At 39.8% G+C, this 16,161-nt stretch overlaps 1 protein-coding gene across 2 annotated transcripts in view; it reads left to right on the top strand.

Moving 5' to 3' along the window:
* Window positions 1-511: 511 nt before the first annotated feature.
* Window positions 512-16,161, top strand: part of LOC138786172 (solute carrier organic anion transporter family member 4C1-like) — a 50,426-nt gene continuing 34,776 nt past the window's right edge. Inside the window, exon 1 of one of the 2 annotated variants that reach the window (XR_011362192.1) lies at window positions 512-1,016. Coding sequence is in view for 1 of the 2 variants with exons in the window: in XM_069962966.1 (XP_069819067.1) it covers window positions 599-1,016 (418 nt within the window). In the remaining variant the exon portion in view is untranslated. The remainder of the gene's footprint in view (window positions 1,017-16,161) is intronic. The other variant, XM_069962966.1, reaches the window with a different exon arrangement.

Raw genomic sequence — 16,161 nt, 5'->3', positions numbered from 1 at the left:
TCATATTCTTTACAATTTAAGTACGAGGCTAAATGTACAATTACAAATCATTAACCAATTCTTTAGCTTTCAACTAAAACTTGTGATCACTTGACTATTTAGCTTATAGGGATCCACAAGTGAAAGCTGCTTGATGTGAAAAGACAGCGACATCTATACCTTCCTACTTCTAATTAACTATCATGACGGATCTAGTAATCTGCGGTAATCTTTGCTTACAGCTCATACACATCAGTAAATAATTAATAGGTGGAAGTCTTAGGAATGCGGAATATTATAATCATTTGATTGGGTGTTAAATGAGAAGGACAGAAGAACTTCTGCTTTGTGTGCCAGAAGCTGGGTGTTGCACTAAGATGCAGCATGTGAGTATACAGTCTATGAATACAGGGGATGTGCTCTGTAATAAGAGGAGAGAAGGGAGGAGGTGGAGGACAGGTACAGTAGGCGTTGTCTGATCATGTGATCCCTGCCCTCAGGTGGGAAGACAGGGATACAGGTGAGATTAAGGGGTGGGAGGGGTGTTTTCTCCCTGGCAGGTGAGTTCACCCCAAACTACAGCCAAGGAAAAAAATTAGGAGGTGTCTCCACCTTCCTTATGACTCAACACATGTCTGACCAAGATGATCTTGTTTTGCTTCACTTGCCAAGCTGCAGAAGGACATGTGCACCATGCACAGATAACTTCTCAGGAGCTCTGCTGCCTTCCCAAGGATCCTTTAAGAAGCTGCTCTCATCCACTCATCCCAGACTGGACTCTCAATTGTATGTCATGGAGGAAGGCATAGATAACCCTGCATTTACCTCTGTTGGCGAGGTGGGCTTACAATCCATCGATAAAGAAATCAGTAAGGTTAAAGATGGTGTGAAGGAGGACTCACATGCCCATCATGTAGATGAAGAAGAGTTCAAAGAGGGTCCATGGGGATGGGGCAATTTTACACCAAGCTTCATGCAGTGCTGTAACAATCCTAAGGGTTACCTAGTGATGTACAGCCTCCTGGCTGTTATGCAAGGTAAGCACTATAGTAATGTCATTCCTCTTACAACTAGTCCTGAGCTCTGTGCAAACATGATAGTAAAGAGTCACAGACAGGCACAATCTACTATTTCCTGTACGCTGTATATACCGTATGCATGACGTCTTGACCTATATTTGTGAATGTATAACATTCTGTCATTACAATTTACTTTACCTATGCTGTTATTGATAGTAAATAATAGTGCACAATACAAAACTGTCACTATTTGCATTCATACATAACATGATCTCTGCCGAATCAATGTAGTAGACAAATGTTCTGATTGGTTAGCCACTAAGGAACTCATGGATCCTTATACCTTATGGACCAAAATAAAAGTTTGGGATGTATGATTTGGAACCCATCACCAATCACTGACGTGCCTTTGATATTCTTTAGTGTTTTTTAAGTTCTTAGATCTTTAGATTTCTATGTAAAGAAACTTTCTTACTAAAATGAATGACACTGCTTGTAGAAAAATGGAGAATCCACGGGTATTCTTCTCTAGATCTCCAAACTAATAGGTGATGGAGACAAATTCTTCAATAGGACAGGAAGGAGGATTATCTTTCCTTAATGTTGTCATATGAAAAAGTGTAAAATTAGGCTCTTAGCTGTCAGTGGGATTCGTGTATAAATAGAGATGAGCGAACCTGGAGCATGCTTGAGTCGATCCGAACCCGATCGTTCGGCATTTGATTAGCGGTGGCTGCTGAAGTTGGATAAAGCCCTAAGGCTATGTGGAAATCATGGATATAGTCATTGGCTGTATCCATGTTTTCCAGACAACCTTAGAGCTTTATCCAAGTTCAGCAGCCCCAGCTAATCAAATGCCGAACGTTCGGGATCGACTGGAACCCAACCCAGTTCGCTCATCTCTATTTATAAAGCACTATACACTAGAAAACCCGCATACAAAAATCATATATTTTTTTATCAAGATGCAATTGCTTTAAAAAAAGCTAAGAATTTTCTGTAATTATGCTCAAGAGTCACCACTTTTTTAGACGTGGGCAGGACTTAACAGAGAGGAGTGATACATTTACTATAATTTATGGCAAGTAGCATAAAAGTATAGTAAAAATTTAGCTATAGCATGGGCTGGCAAAGATGCACCAAATGTGTTATAGGGATATTCCAGGATTTTAAAATTCTGTTATTTAATGCTTTGGTTTCTGTAAAAAAAAAGTCATACTTACCTACCCCAGTCCCCCTCAGATCCTGCTGCAGCTCCTTCTAGTCCCCTGATGCCCATATCTTCTCCCTTCTTCTGAGCCAATGTATTCTGCCAATGTTCCTGCTCCCACTCATGGTTGTGGTTCGGGGGGAGGAGAAGTGAAGTGGGGGAAGGGCAAAAAGATAAATGGAAGCCATGGCGGGACCTATGGAGGACCAGAGCAAGGAACTTTAACAACATCAAAAAGAACATAGGTGCGGCATCACACTCCTTCTTCAAAATGAGTTCTTACATTTACTGTATATAACTACATCTACATATCAACATTATGTCAATTCTAAGTATTATTTAATTATTTACTTCTAGAAGAACAGGAACTGTTATAAGAAAGTGTATTTTGTAGATTTTTTTTTTTACAAATATATACATACTGTATATATACCAAATATACTAGTACTTATGAGAACAATGCAGTTCTCAACTGAAGAACTATGCCTGGGGTTGTCCAGCTTGAGGAGCACCTGAAGAATGTTGACATACATTGTGTTCTCAGACAAGGAATTTCTATATAGCCTGACCTGCACACTACATTGCCTCCTCAGCCAGTGTGCAAGTCTTATAACTGCGCCCCGGGGGATTTATCTACATGATCGTACCTGTTTGGTGATATGTTTATGAAGATATCACTATTTTTCCAACACAAATCATTTTAGGGCTATTTTTAAAAGCATCCCTGACTTATAAGTGGTAAACAACTGGTGCATTATATTAAATGCAATCTGTCAGTAGAACGGTGGCTGATCCAGCATCCATCCAGGAGCCTGTCATTATGTAAATGCTCGGCTGGGTGGACCTATGTATATAATTGTGGGAAAAGATTCTTCTCCTGTAAATACCATCTCCTTCTATTTCTGACATTCAGTGATAGGGCCGCCCACTGGACTCCTAAGCATGGAAAGATCAGAGATAACAAGCAGTAAATGACAAGTTAGGCCCTGTTCAGACTATGGAATCGCTGCCAAAATTCCATGCAGAAACCCCTGCGCCTGGACCCGGTGCCGAATCCTGCCTGCTATTTGTTTTAATGGGAGGGCTTGTGCGGTCCTCTGCTCTCTGTGCCTCTCCACTCAAAGAATTGATATTCAAACAGGTAGCAGGCAGGATTCGGAATTTCAGCGCCGATTCCGTAGTGTGAACGGGCCCTTATATTATAGTGAATTTTCTCTCACAAAGGCATACACCAATCTGCTTAGCATTTCCTGCTCTATACCATGATGATGGTAGATCAGACTGCATGTACATGTCATGTTCACACAACGGCTGTTTGACACAGCTGTTGTTTTGAGTGTCAAACAACGGGCACTGTTTAACATGTTCCTCCATCAGATACTGCATTATTGACCATAGGGACATTAGTTTAAACCCATAGAAGTCTGCTGGCAGTATGGGTGTGACTGAAAATCAATTAACCATTGATTTCCATTCACACTACAGCCATCAGGACGGCCACATACTATGTGAACTGTCAATTATCTACGGCCGTTGTTTGCGGCTCTGTAGAACGCTACAAAGTGTGCACAACAACGTTTTTGTTTTTTTTAATGAATGGAAATGAATGAATTGAGAAAACTATGGCCGTTGTTTTTAATGACCACTACGGCTGTAGTTTCCCGGATTCATTACAATGTGTGAAGATAGCCACAGAAGTAGTGTGCTTCACAGCTAATCACATAGCTAAGCTGGGTGGTAAAGCAGCGTGCATTATATTGCAGTTTTGTTATGTGATTATTGACCGTATATTTTTCACAGGTGAATCTAGCCCAGCTATAGCTTTGGCTGTCCAGGCATGATGGGAGTTGTAGGTTTGCGACAGTGGGGGGGGGGGCAAGGTTCCCTACCCCTGATCTATCCTGTTCACATTGAAAAAATTAAGTGCTCAAAAAGAACACTGCAAAATCATGGCAGTACACTGTAAGACTCATAATAGTGTGGGATATAGTGGGATATAGTGGGAACTGGCCTCCTTATATCTATGGGAGTGTAGGCTAGTTCTTTCCCTATAAAAAAAAAACTACTACCTGAGGCCTTAGTGGTGATACCAGCCAACCCATTAATTTCCATATAGAGCTTTCAACATAGAAACTGAGTATTCAGATGGTGGTTTCTCAATGTTGAAACCTGACGGACGTGTTTTATGTAGATTGTGGACCTTGACTTTAAAGACACATAAACACTTTTTCATTTAGACCTATATACTGACACAAAATTCTGTCCATCTAATCTAAATGTAGGTTACTCTTTGTATGAGCTGCACATTTAGAAGTCAAGAACACAGTTGAAATCTGTCCTGTGAGATCACGCAGCCTTAATTCCATATGCAAATTTTTTTTTGCATTTTTTACCTATTTCTCCAATATTGCAGAAATAAGTGGACATTATACATCCATTTGACCTCAGTTATAGTGATAAGCATCCAGGCATTATAAAATGCAGAATGTGCAAGGAAATTTATGTGACCCATATACAAATATGGATGTGGGAATAGCTACACCGAACACAATACCTCCATATCTAGGACATATTGCAAAAAGAATATGGATCCTATCTATGCAAATGTAAATGAGTCTTAAAGGGAATCTATTAGCAACATTACACATGTGGACCTTTAGTATATGGATGCTTTTATTACTGAAATCCGATGTGCCATTCCCAAGAAATGCTGCAATAACCTCATATGTAAATGAGCTTTTTTGACTTCAGGGCCACTCACTGTGTATGCCTCCTCATAAATATTTATACATGGATTTGCTGCTGATGTAGTTCCTGACCATTTAATAGTGCAGTAAGCATCCTGTTACAGCACTCCTTGACCCTTTACTTAGTGTCGGACTGGCCCACCAGAGGACTGGAGAATCCTCCGCTGGGCCCCCAGCTTTAGAACCTGCACTAACACTGACTGACATGTACTTTCTTACTGATTCTTCATTGGTGGGCATCCAGGATATTTCCTCTGGTGGGCCCCAGGTACCCCAGTCCAACACTGCCCTTAGTGGAACCACAAATTAAGCTTTTGTGGCAATTCTTGATGCATTTTTATTACACCAGGCACAATACTGGATACAAAAGAGATAGAAGAATATATAGGGAAGACTAATACTTCTCTGTCTATCTAAACCCACTATCAGGACAGGAGTTATATGGATTCATATACAGTGAGGGAGATTTATCAAACATGGTGTAAAGTGAAACTGGCCCCTAGTAACCAATCAGATTCCACCTTTCATTTTTCAAAGAGTCTGTGAGGAATGAAAAGTGGAATCTGATTGGTTTCTAGGGGCAACTGAGCCAGTTTCACTTTACTGCATGTTTGATAGATCTCCCCCCATGTTTTTCTAAGGCTAGGTTCACACTGATGCACAATAAAGTACTGTTGACACTACTTTTTTGACTGTTAAAAAAACCTGATCCGTTAAATGGATGCTGAAAACGCAGTGTGAACCTAGCCTAAGCAGTTTTTGATGCAGTATGTTGATCCAAAGCCAGACATGCATCCAATAGGAAGAAGTGATGTAAGTTCTTACTTTATATTTCTGGTTCTCCTTGAACCCAGTTCTGGTTTGGGCTCAAAAAAAATATATATATAAAAAACTGCCACAAAAAGGCTGGGTGTAAAACATATTCACAGAGGTAAAAGCGGTTTTACAGTAAAAATCATCTCCTGTTTCTAGGCCTGTGTAAAAGGGCCTTTAGCTTTCTCCAGCAACTTCCATAGACAATAGATGGAGCACTGGTGGACTTGCTTGACCTTTGCTCCATTCCAAAGGGAGACTTGGGACCCTGTTCTCAAGATTGTGTGGTGTTTTAGAAGTTGGACTTCTTGCATGAAGGTGTATGGAAATTGTTTGTACGTTATCTGGCCGTTGTGTTGGAATTTATATAAAGGGGTAGTGTACAAAAAAAATTCTTTTAAAACAACTGGTGCCAGAGATTTGCAATTTACTTCTATTAAAAAAAATCTCAAGTCTTCCAGTTCTTATCAGCTGCTGTAAGTCTTACAGGAAGTGGTGTATTCTTTCCAGTCTGGAGAGCAGGAGAGGTTTTCTATGGCGATTTGCTACTGCTCTGGACAGTTCCTGACATGGACAGAGATGGCAGCGTAGAGCACTGTGTCAGACTGGAAAAAAATACACCATTTCCTGCTGGACATACGGCAGCTGATAGTACTGGAAGACAAGATTTTTTTTTTAAAGAAGTAAATTACAAATCTCACTGGCACTTTCTTGTATCAGTTGATTTGAAAGAATTTTTTTTTAGTACCCCTTTAAAAAGGAAATGTTTACATGCACTGCTTCTGTTAGACAGCATCTAAAAGTGTTGCTTAATTAAGTAGAACTGATCCTAAGCCCCCTCCAGTGTAATGAAATTCTGGTGTCTGTATTAATGACGAGCTTGAGCCAGCTCTTTCCACTCTCTAAAGCTGAATATAAATTGGCATATAAGTCAAGTATTAGATTTTTACATATTTCATATGTGCTTACAAACCATCCAGAAAAGAAGAGATTCTTTTTCTCTTTTTTTTTTTATTTTTTTTATTTTTTACTTTGCATTGTATCTAAACTGTGGCTACCTTGCTCAGCGGGGTGTATCTGGGATTGTCACGCTACATGGGCTGTTTAATTTAAGGCATTGTTACTTTCAGTGAACACAAACTTGAAGATCATTTGTGCATTATCAACAGTTCAATCCATAGTAACAAGTAGCAGTAGAAACTACCTGCAAAACAGTCCTAGCGGAAAATGAGCTCTATGTGTGTACTGTACGGCTGGTAAGATTAGATGGGGGACTGGTACATTCTTAGAAAAGCAACAAAGCCTTTATCGTTCAGCTCAACAATCGAGTTCTTAGCACAAAAGTAGGATCGGTTGCCTTCAGTTCCTCTTCGCCCTCTTATTTTCTGCTCATTTACTGTAATCCTTGACTTATTATGTGTAACCCCATCAAGTAAGGCTTTGATACCATTTGATACTCTAGTTATTTGGATTTTGACTTTCCCACTCAGTCCTAATAAACTGTAGTTTAGGAGCTCTACTACCGGCTATTACTAGGTTCACTGTTTTCTGCATCCCGTTTGAAACTGTTTACCAGGAGCTCAGTATAAAATATATTGCGTCTACATAACCTCCTAAGAAGCCAAATTTATTTTAGATAAATGCCAGTTGGTTACCTTTCTGCATACGATTATATAACCCAATGTTTCTCATAGAGGATGCCTAAGATTAGAAAACCATTGCTGCTTTCTTCCGAAAACAGGAGCACTCCAGATCAGAGGCTGCAACTCCATCACTTTGGTAGAGCTGAGCTGCGGTGTAAAAGCCAACCTATGGACAGATATTCAATAAAGAATCTAAGATCTTATAATTCTTGACAACCCCTCTAATGACATATCCATGTTTAATTTTTTAAATCTCTTGTTCCTCTTGTGAGGTGTATTGAAAGATCTGATCTGTTTTTGTCTTCCAAAGTTGCTGTCACACACGGCAGTTTTTGGAAAAGTTTTTGATGTGGTGTCAGATGTGGATCCAACAGGAACCAGATGTATTGTTCCTTTATATTTTATGTTCCCTTTGAATCTACTCTTCATTTTAGTTTTTAGTTTTTTTTTTAATGCTGTATATGACAGCTGCCTTAAGGCCCTATTACACCAAGCGATTATTGGCTCTATTTTTTTGACATGTTGAAAAAAATTAGAACGATAATGATGGTCTGCTGACTGTCGCCCCGCATAATAGGAGTGACGACAGCACACTGCCGCTATCTCCCATGGGCCCCTACCACAGCTCTCTGTTGCGCCCCGCTCTTACCTGCTTACTGTCGGCACATATAATAGCACCAGCAGCGAGTGGTACAGGGATCCTCCAGATCAGCCCACGTAATAGGGCCTTTAGGGTGACAAAGTGGCCCCTTGACTCTCCCCCCAACAGATAATGTTGGTGGAGAGAAGGGTCAGGCATGTTGGATTTCAATAGACCGAACCTATAGCTCTGGGAGGGATAAGCTGGCACCAGAGTAGTCAATTTTTCTGTGTATAGCAGCAATAGACTTAAAGGGGTTCACCCACTGCCAAATTCAGCTCAGCATTGTTGAGATGGTGAGAATATCTCTTAAAGACATAACTTATGGTAAATCTACTTGACCACAGGAGGCCCCTTCTACTAAGCACTGCTCACTTTTAAAAGAAGTGGCACCTACAGTTAAAAGTTGCAAATTTTTGATTTTGTGCAAAGTACAACAAGTGTTGGGGCATAATGATGGCAACAATGATAATATACATTGCAGTGATGGGATACCTCTGATCTGAAAGTAAGGTCCTTTCAGGTTCTTTTTACGTGGTCCTTTTATATATGGGGGTTGTACAAGTGTGTAAGCAAGCGCCTATCGGTAAGATCGGCGCTCCTTTGTAGCTGTATCGTTTGACAGCAACAGCAGAGAGAGTCCGGCAAAACCAAACACTCACAAAACTGACCGTCTATAAAGTACGATAGCCACAAAGTAACTTGAAGTTGAGGAACTCACCATTGCGTTCTCTTTGTGAAGAATAACCAGTCTTTATTTACATAAGTTCAGGTACATAGACACAGACGAATGATTGGGCAACAGTCAGTTTCGCATGCACACCTGCACGCTTCCTCTTGGCCTGCTCATTCATCTGTGTCCATGTACCTGCACTTATGTGAATAAAGAGGGGTTATTCTTTGCAAAGTGAATGCAGTGGTGAGTGCCTCAACCTCAACCAAATTTTTAAGCTGCTCAAAAGATGCGATCAGTTGACGTGTGGGCCTTAGTCACATCATGTCCGCATCTGCTTATTCTGCCCTATGTCCTGCTGTCCTGAGTCATCACAACAATGCTAAGGGTTTTCTCTATACTGGTTGGCGATTGGTATGAACTCACAGACCCTACTGACTAAACCACAGTCATGTCCTGTTTGATTCCCCCGGATTCCACTACTATTGACATGTTATACAACAGCTATGTCTAGCTATTAGTACATTAGTTTCACTTCCTCATATAATAAATATTTTTCCCCCTTCTTTCTTCCACATGTCAGTGCCCCTATCTTTCTAAGCCATGTTTATCTGGATTAAGAATACCAGAGCTGTCACTCTGACATTCTGCCATTCCAGTCCTCCACCCATTTTTATAATGGAGACTACATGGTAGATGACATCTTCCTTCTAGAGGAGCAGGAAACTATAACTACAATAGTTTCCTCTGATATTCAGGAAATTGAAACCTGACTGCTGGCATTGTTTAGGACTGTAAAAAAATGTTCTTTTAAATTATTAATTGTATTATACCGCCATTGGGGTAACAAATAAAAAACTACAAATCTCCTTAGTATCTATCTATCTATCTATCTATCTATCTATCTATCTATCTATCTATCTATCTCCTATCTCTTCCTTTGCCTTCTGCCCTTTGTGCTGATTTTATCCATTCCTTCCGCCTCCTGCCTGCCTTATGGACGACAACAACCAGAGCTTTCTAGCATTTTCAGTTTTACACACTTTTTTTTTATTCCCCCTTTGTCTGACCTGTTATGCCAGCTCTTGTTATGCTCACAATTACAGGGTTAGAGGAAATTCTCTAAAAAGCCACAAAACAACTGTTGATTTGTAACATTTCAGTAACAAAATGTTTAACTTTTTTTCCCTTCTCCAAAATAATTTGGCGGTTGTGATAAAAAATAATAAGGAGGCATGGTTTAGGTCCCATTTATTAAGTAGAAAAGGAGAACATGTCCCATATCTTATTTGGTTCATAGGCTAAGGATCCATTTACACAGAAAGATTATCTGACAGATTATCTGCCAAAGATTTGAAGCCAAAGTCAGGAATTGATCTGAAAAGAGGAGAAATCTCAGGCTTTCCTGTATGACCTGATCTCTGTTTATAGTCTTTTTCTGGCTTTGGCTTCAAATCTTTAGTAGATAATCTGTCAGATAATCTTTCTGTGTAAATAGACCCTTATTTGGTGCAGATGCTGATTTGAAACTCAGTTCTATTGAAGTAAATGGAGCTTAATTGCAAACCACACCTGAACTGGAGACAAGAGTGGGGGAAAATTGGTCATGTTTTTGTAGCGCTAGATAACTCCTTTAACCTCTTAAGGAACCATGACATAGTGGTACGCCATAAAAGCCTGTCACTAAAGGACCCATGAAATGCCGATATGCAAGAAGGCATATTAAGCAATTTATTTTATTAAGCAAAATTAATTTATTAAAATTAATTTATTAAGCAAGTTCAGGAGCTCACTGTTAATGACAAGCCGCCGTGATCACATGGCTGCCCGCCATTAACCTCTTCAGTGCCGCAGCATTTAACTGTCAGTGATCTGGACCCCTGCAGTCCCGATCATTTCCCCTGTCTGGCGGAGATCTCTTACTTACTTTCGTGTAGTCAGCCCTGCCGTCTTCTAGAGTCTGACAACAAATAACAGATAACACTGATCAATGCTATGCAATAGCATAGCATTGACCAGTGTATGGAATCTAGTGATCACATGTAATATTTCCCTTGGGGGAAAAGTGTAAAAAATAAAATAAAAAGAATTAAAAAAAATTAGACATAGCCCCCCCCCCCCAAATAAAAGTTTAAATAACCCCCTTTCTCCTATTTTATATATAAAACACATAAATATTAATAAATAAACATGTTATATATTGTTGTTATATATTGTCCGATCTAATAAAATAAAACAATATTGTTCTTGTTTGGTGAACGGTGTAAACGGAAAATGCAAAAATGCGCCAGAATTGCTGATTTTTGTTACATTATATATCAGAAATTGATATACGTCCCTTCTGCATGAATATGGTTTTCCTAAAAACTAGAGATTGTGGCACAAAACAGCCAAGTAGGTTGTAAACTACGAGCGCTATCTTAAAAGACGAGGAGGAAAAAATGAAAATGCAAAAATAAAAATTGGCCTGGTCCTTATATACATTTCTACTGCACTGGTTTCAGCAGTTGGAACATATATAACCATATGGCTGATGTGAAGGGGTTTCCAAATATAGTACAATAGCAGAAAAGTGGATGAGATTTTAGAGGCAGAGTACTCCTTTACATCTTTTCTGTGTATCCCATTTGGATCTGACCAAGCTGTGGCTAAAGAAATATTATTATTCTATAAATACAGTGTGAAAACCTGAATTGTTTCCTTACTTTATTATCTAGTCAGTGATTTCACACATGGGGAATGAGCAATCATTTACTGACATTTAGGTGAGGGTCGCAAAGAGGAAGCTTCTTACCAAACAGCTGCAATATGGTATTTTTAAAACCCCAGGAAGGTGCTTTCCCATTGAGGTTAATAGCTAATGAGAAGTGGAGGTGACATCTAGTATTTTCTATGTATCTCATCATAAGAAAATTCTTCAGGTTTTGCTTTAGCGGCTGCCCTCGTGCATTTTTTGCAGTGTGTCTTGGATGTGGAAGAGGTTTTACATTTTTTGTTAAAACTGTTAAAAGCACAGTACAAGAAATGAACAAATGTAAGGTGAATGTGCCTTCAGCTATGACATGGCTAAAGAGACCCATAGTAGGGGTATGCAGCCTCCTCCTATATCTAAAGCTAACGTGGTAACCCAGGGGTGCCAGGTGGTATTAGCTAAGGCTAGTTGCAGTACTGCACTTGTCATGGGGCCTGAGTGGTATAGCCCTCCTTGGGTCTCAAACACGTACCCATTAAAGGGGTTATCCAGCGCTACAAAAACATGGCCACTTTTCCCCACTGTTGTCTCCAGTTTGGGTGGGGTTTTGAAACTCAGTTCCATTGAAGTAAATGGAGCTTAATTGCAAACCGCACCTGAACTGGAGACAACAGTAGGGGGAAAAGTGGCCATGTTTTTGTAGCGCTGGATAACCCCTTTAAAGATAGCAGGTTGTCCCTGTAGCTTCCTGTGGTGTATAGGTGCACTTGAGTAACCACTTGAGTCCAGGATAACTGACAGTTTGAGGAGCAAAGTGGTTTGCGCTTTGTCTAAGTATGATTGCCAATCCCTTGTAATACTGAAGATGGTTTTAAATAGGTTATACTTGTATACTTGTAGTTTTAGGTAGAACACTGGTACAGGAGATAGGCGGCTACCAGGGGGGACCTGTTTAGGTAGTGCAGAACTCTGTCAGGGTGACCTCAAGACTTCATGCTTGATAGAAGAAACCCGTACTGATGTTTTGGAGAACCATCTCTTGCCAGAACAGAGTTCCAGATCCAGGAATATGGACCCCGGGTTTGAATAACCGGGCTGAGCTAACCCCTGAGATTACCCAAGCGATAAAGCAAATATCAGTGGGGTGAATTGGCTTTAGTTGCCACTTTTCCAACCACTGTGGATATTTCTAATCAGCTGAAGAAATTCTTGAGAACAGACTTTGTAGAACGTGGTCACCTAAGATGTAAACAGGTTGTGGACCCCTTTAATGTTAGTTGCCCTGACTTATGATTCTATTAGGCCATAGTCCTGCAGGAAGTAACTTGGGAAGGAAAAACTTGTATAATTCATACCTCACTACTACAGCTACTAAGCTACACACTAAGGTACTCTCGCAGGAACTAACAAAGTTTTATAAGAGAGATTGGGTATTTTCTCTCATTGGTGGAAAATAGGTGAGGTAACTAAATGTACCATTGGTAGGAATTTTCTAGAATGCGCATGTGATAGGTTGGGGCAGTGGAAAGTGCCTGTCAATCATACTCTTGCATACTCAATGTGGAAATTCCAATGGATTTTGTTGTAGCTAAAAAAGCTGAAAATATTAGCAATGATAGCTCTTTAAAAAAAAAAAAAGGAGAAGAAGAAGAAAAAAAGGATGTGCTTTCATAGCCATATAGACAAGGCTGAAATTTACTGCAATATGTTAGATCATGTCAAGCTGATTGCTGAAGGAGTACTTTTTAAAGGGATCATCCAGCGAAAATCTTTTTCTTTCAAATCAACTGGTATCAGAAAGTTCTATAGATTTGTAATTTACTTCTATTGAAAAATCTCCAGTCTTCCCATACTTATTAGCTACTAGATGTCATGCAGGAAATGTTTTATTTTCAGTCTGACACAGTGCTCTCTGCTGACATCTCTGGCTGAGACAGGAACTGTCCAGAGCAGAAGAGGTTTTCTAAGGGGATTCATAGAAAACCAAGACAGAGTTCCTGTCTCGGCCAGAGATGTCAGCAGCGAGCACTGTGTCAAACTGAAAATAAAACAACACTTCCTGCATGACATATAGCAGCTGAAAAGTATGGGAAGACTTTTTAATATAAGTAAATTACAAATCTATATAACTTTCTGATATCAGTTGATTTGAAAGAAAAAGATTTTCGCTGGACAACCCCTTTAAATAAGGGTATATTAACACTGAGGAATAGGCAAGGAATTTCAAGGGGAATCCGCACTTCATTTTAAGTATATTCCGCTTGAAATTCCGCCCCAAAATATGAAGAGAGCAATGTCCCATTGTTTTCAATGAGATTTCCGCTCTGTTGTTTGCACAGTGAAACCTATGTGCGGAATGTTCCTCCGCGGATCCAATTTCTGTCCAAAGTATTGACATTTCAATTCTTTGGGTGGATTCCGCTAGAAAAATCCCATAAAGGTATTGGGGCTTTGAATTTCTGCTTTCCGCTCAAATTCCGCTCGAATTCCGCACTTATTTCACTTCAGAGCTGAAGAAGAGGAAATTTCTAGCAGAAAACTTTCCTCATTAATTTCTTGCCTATTCCTAAGTGTGAACATAAACCAAGGCCTTGAAACATATAGAATATGCTGACTTACTAGTGGAAGTGCTGTGTATAGGGAAGTGCTGATTGACTACTTTGAGGTGAGCGTGCAAAGTGAGTTACCTTGGGCAAAAGCAGACAGAAAAGTGAGATTTTCCTGTTAGTCTGGACACCTGACTTTAAAAAAACCTCCCCCTCACATGACTTGTCACTTGAGGCTGCACTTTGAAAGGGCGAACATGTAAACTAAGGACAAACTGAAAATAACAAAACTATGGATTTTGGATGAAGTTTAAAACCTGCTTAAAACAAGATGCAACATGCATAGAAATAATTGTACATCACATGTAATGCTATTTAAGGATCAAAACTGATACTAGTCTCACCAGAGACAGTATTTGTACACAGGGAGTGACACCAAATAAATTAAAGGAGACAATCTTTGGCAGAGGTTATGATTATGAAAGGTTAGCATTATGTTATCATTCAAGTTACCTATGGTTTTTACATGTCAGAAGGTTTGATCAGTGCAGGTGCTCAGACACCTACTGATATCTAAATGGGGTAGTTCAGAGAAAAGAAATGTTTTTAACTGGTGTCATACACCAGTTAAATGCCTACGTTATACAGATTTGTAAATTAAGTCTATTTCAAAATCTTCAGTACTTATCAACTGCTGTATGCCCTACAGGAAGTAATGATTATTTTTCCTGTCTGACACTTTTTGCTGCCACCTTAGTCCCTGTCAGGAACTGTTAAGAGAAGTAGCAAATGCCCATAGAAAATCACTTCTGTTTCCTGTAATGGACAGAAGAGGCAGCAGAGAGCACTGTTTCAGACTGGAAAGAATACACCATTTCCTGCAGAACATACAGCAGCTGATAAGTACTGGAAGCAATTCCCAAATCTGTATAACTTTCTGACACCAGTTGATTTGAAAACAAGTGCTTTTCTCTGGAGTATCCCTTTAAAGGAAAGGCAGAAATGCATATCTGAGCAGTGTCCTCTGTTGCTTCTGTGCAACACTCCTTGGAAGGCCAAGCAAGCAGATTCTATCGGGGAGATTTATCAAACATGGTGTAAAGTGAAACTGGCTCAGATTCCACCTTTCATTTTCCAAAGAGTCTGTGAGGAATAAAAGGTGGAACCTGATTGGTAGAGATGAGCAAACCGGTTCGGCCGGTATGGGATCCGGGTCGGATTTTCTCAAAAGTCCGAGTCTGGTCGGATTCGGATTTTTGGAAGTCCGCTCCAAATTATTTTTTTTTGCCTTCTAAAATGGCAGCCGCCATTTTAGAAAGCAGGAAGTGTTCCGGGCAGGAAAAGCGCTTTCCCATGATGCCTGGGACACTTCCAACCAGCAGGGATTTTGCACTAGCCCACCCCCTGTGTGATGTCGGTATAGCTTTAAGAGGAGCGGCCTCCATGTTGACTACTGCTGCTCCTGTACTGGCCTCTAATGACTATTGCTGGACCTCCATTGGCCTCCAATGACTACTGCTGCTCCTTCACTGCATTTGTGACCTTTTTCCTGCATAGACCCAGTAATGGTGAATTTCCTGCATAGACCCTGTAATGGTGAATTTCCTGCATAGACCCTGTAATGGTGAGTTTCCTGCATAGACCCAGTAATGGTGAATATTGAAGTCTAAAAAAAAAATATGACTTTGAGATATTGAAAAGATAACGATGTTACTGACATTTAAAGCTATAATTCCAACCAAATACACTACCCCCGTATCATATAGATGCTTTAACCCCTTAAGGTCAAAGCCTATTTTCGTTTTTGCGCTTTTGCTTATTCCATTTTAAGTTTAAAAGTCCATAGCGCTTGCATTTTTTCACCTAGAGACATATATGAGCGCTTATTTTTTGCAAAACCAATTGTACTTTGCAATGACCGGCATTATTTTCCATAACATATGCTGCGAAACCGAAAAAAATCATTTGCGCTGTCAAATTGAAAAAAAAAACGAATTTGTTTTGATTTCGGGGAGTTTTGCATTTACGCCGTCCGTCCTATGGTAAAACTGACTTGTTATGCATGTTCCTCAAGTCGTTACGATTACTATGATATATAACATGTATAACTTATATTGTATCGGATGGCCTGTAAAAAATTCAAACCATTGTTAACAAATATACGTTCCTTAAAATCGCTCCATTCCCAGGCTTATAGCG

Source organism: Dendropsophus ebraccatus, chromosome 3 (assembly GCF_027789765.1).
Source record: "Dendropsophus ebraccatus isolate aDenEbr1 chromosome 3, aDenEbr1.pat, whole genome shotgun sequence".
NCBI lineage: Eukaryota > Metazoa > Chordata > Amphibia > Anura > Hylidae > Dendropsophus > Dendropsophus ebraccatus.
The sequence above is the reverse complement of the archived record's forward strand: the minus strand, read 5'-3'. Positions and strand labels throughout refer to the sequence as shown.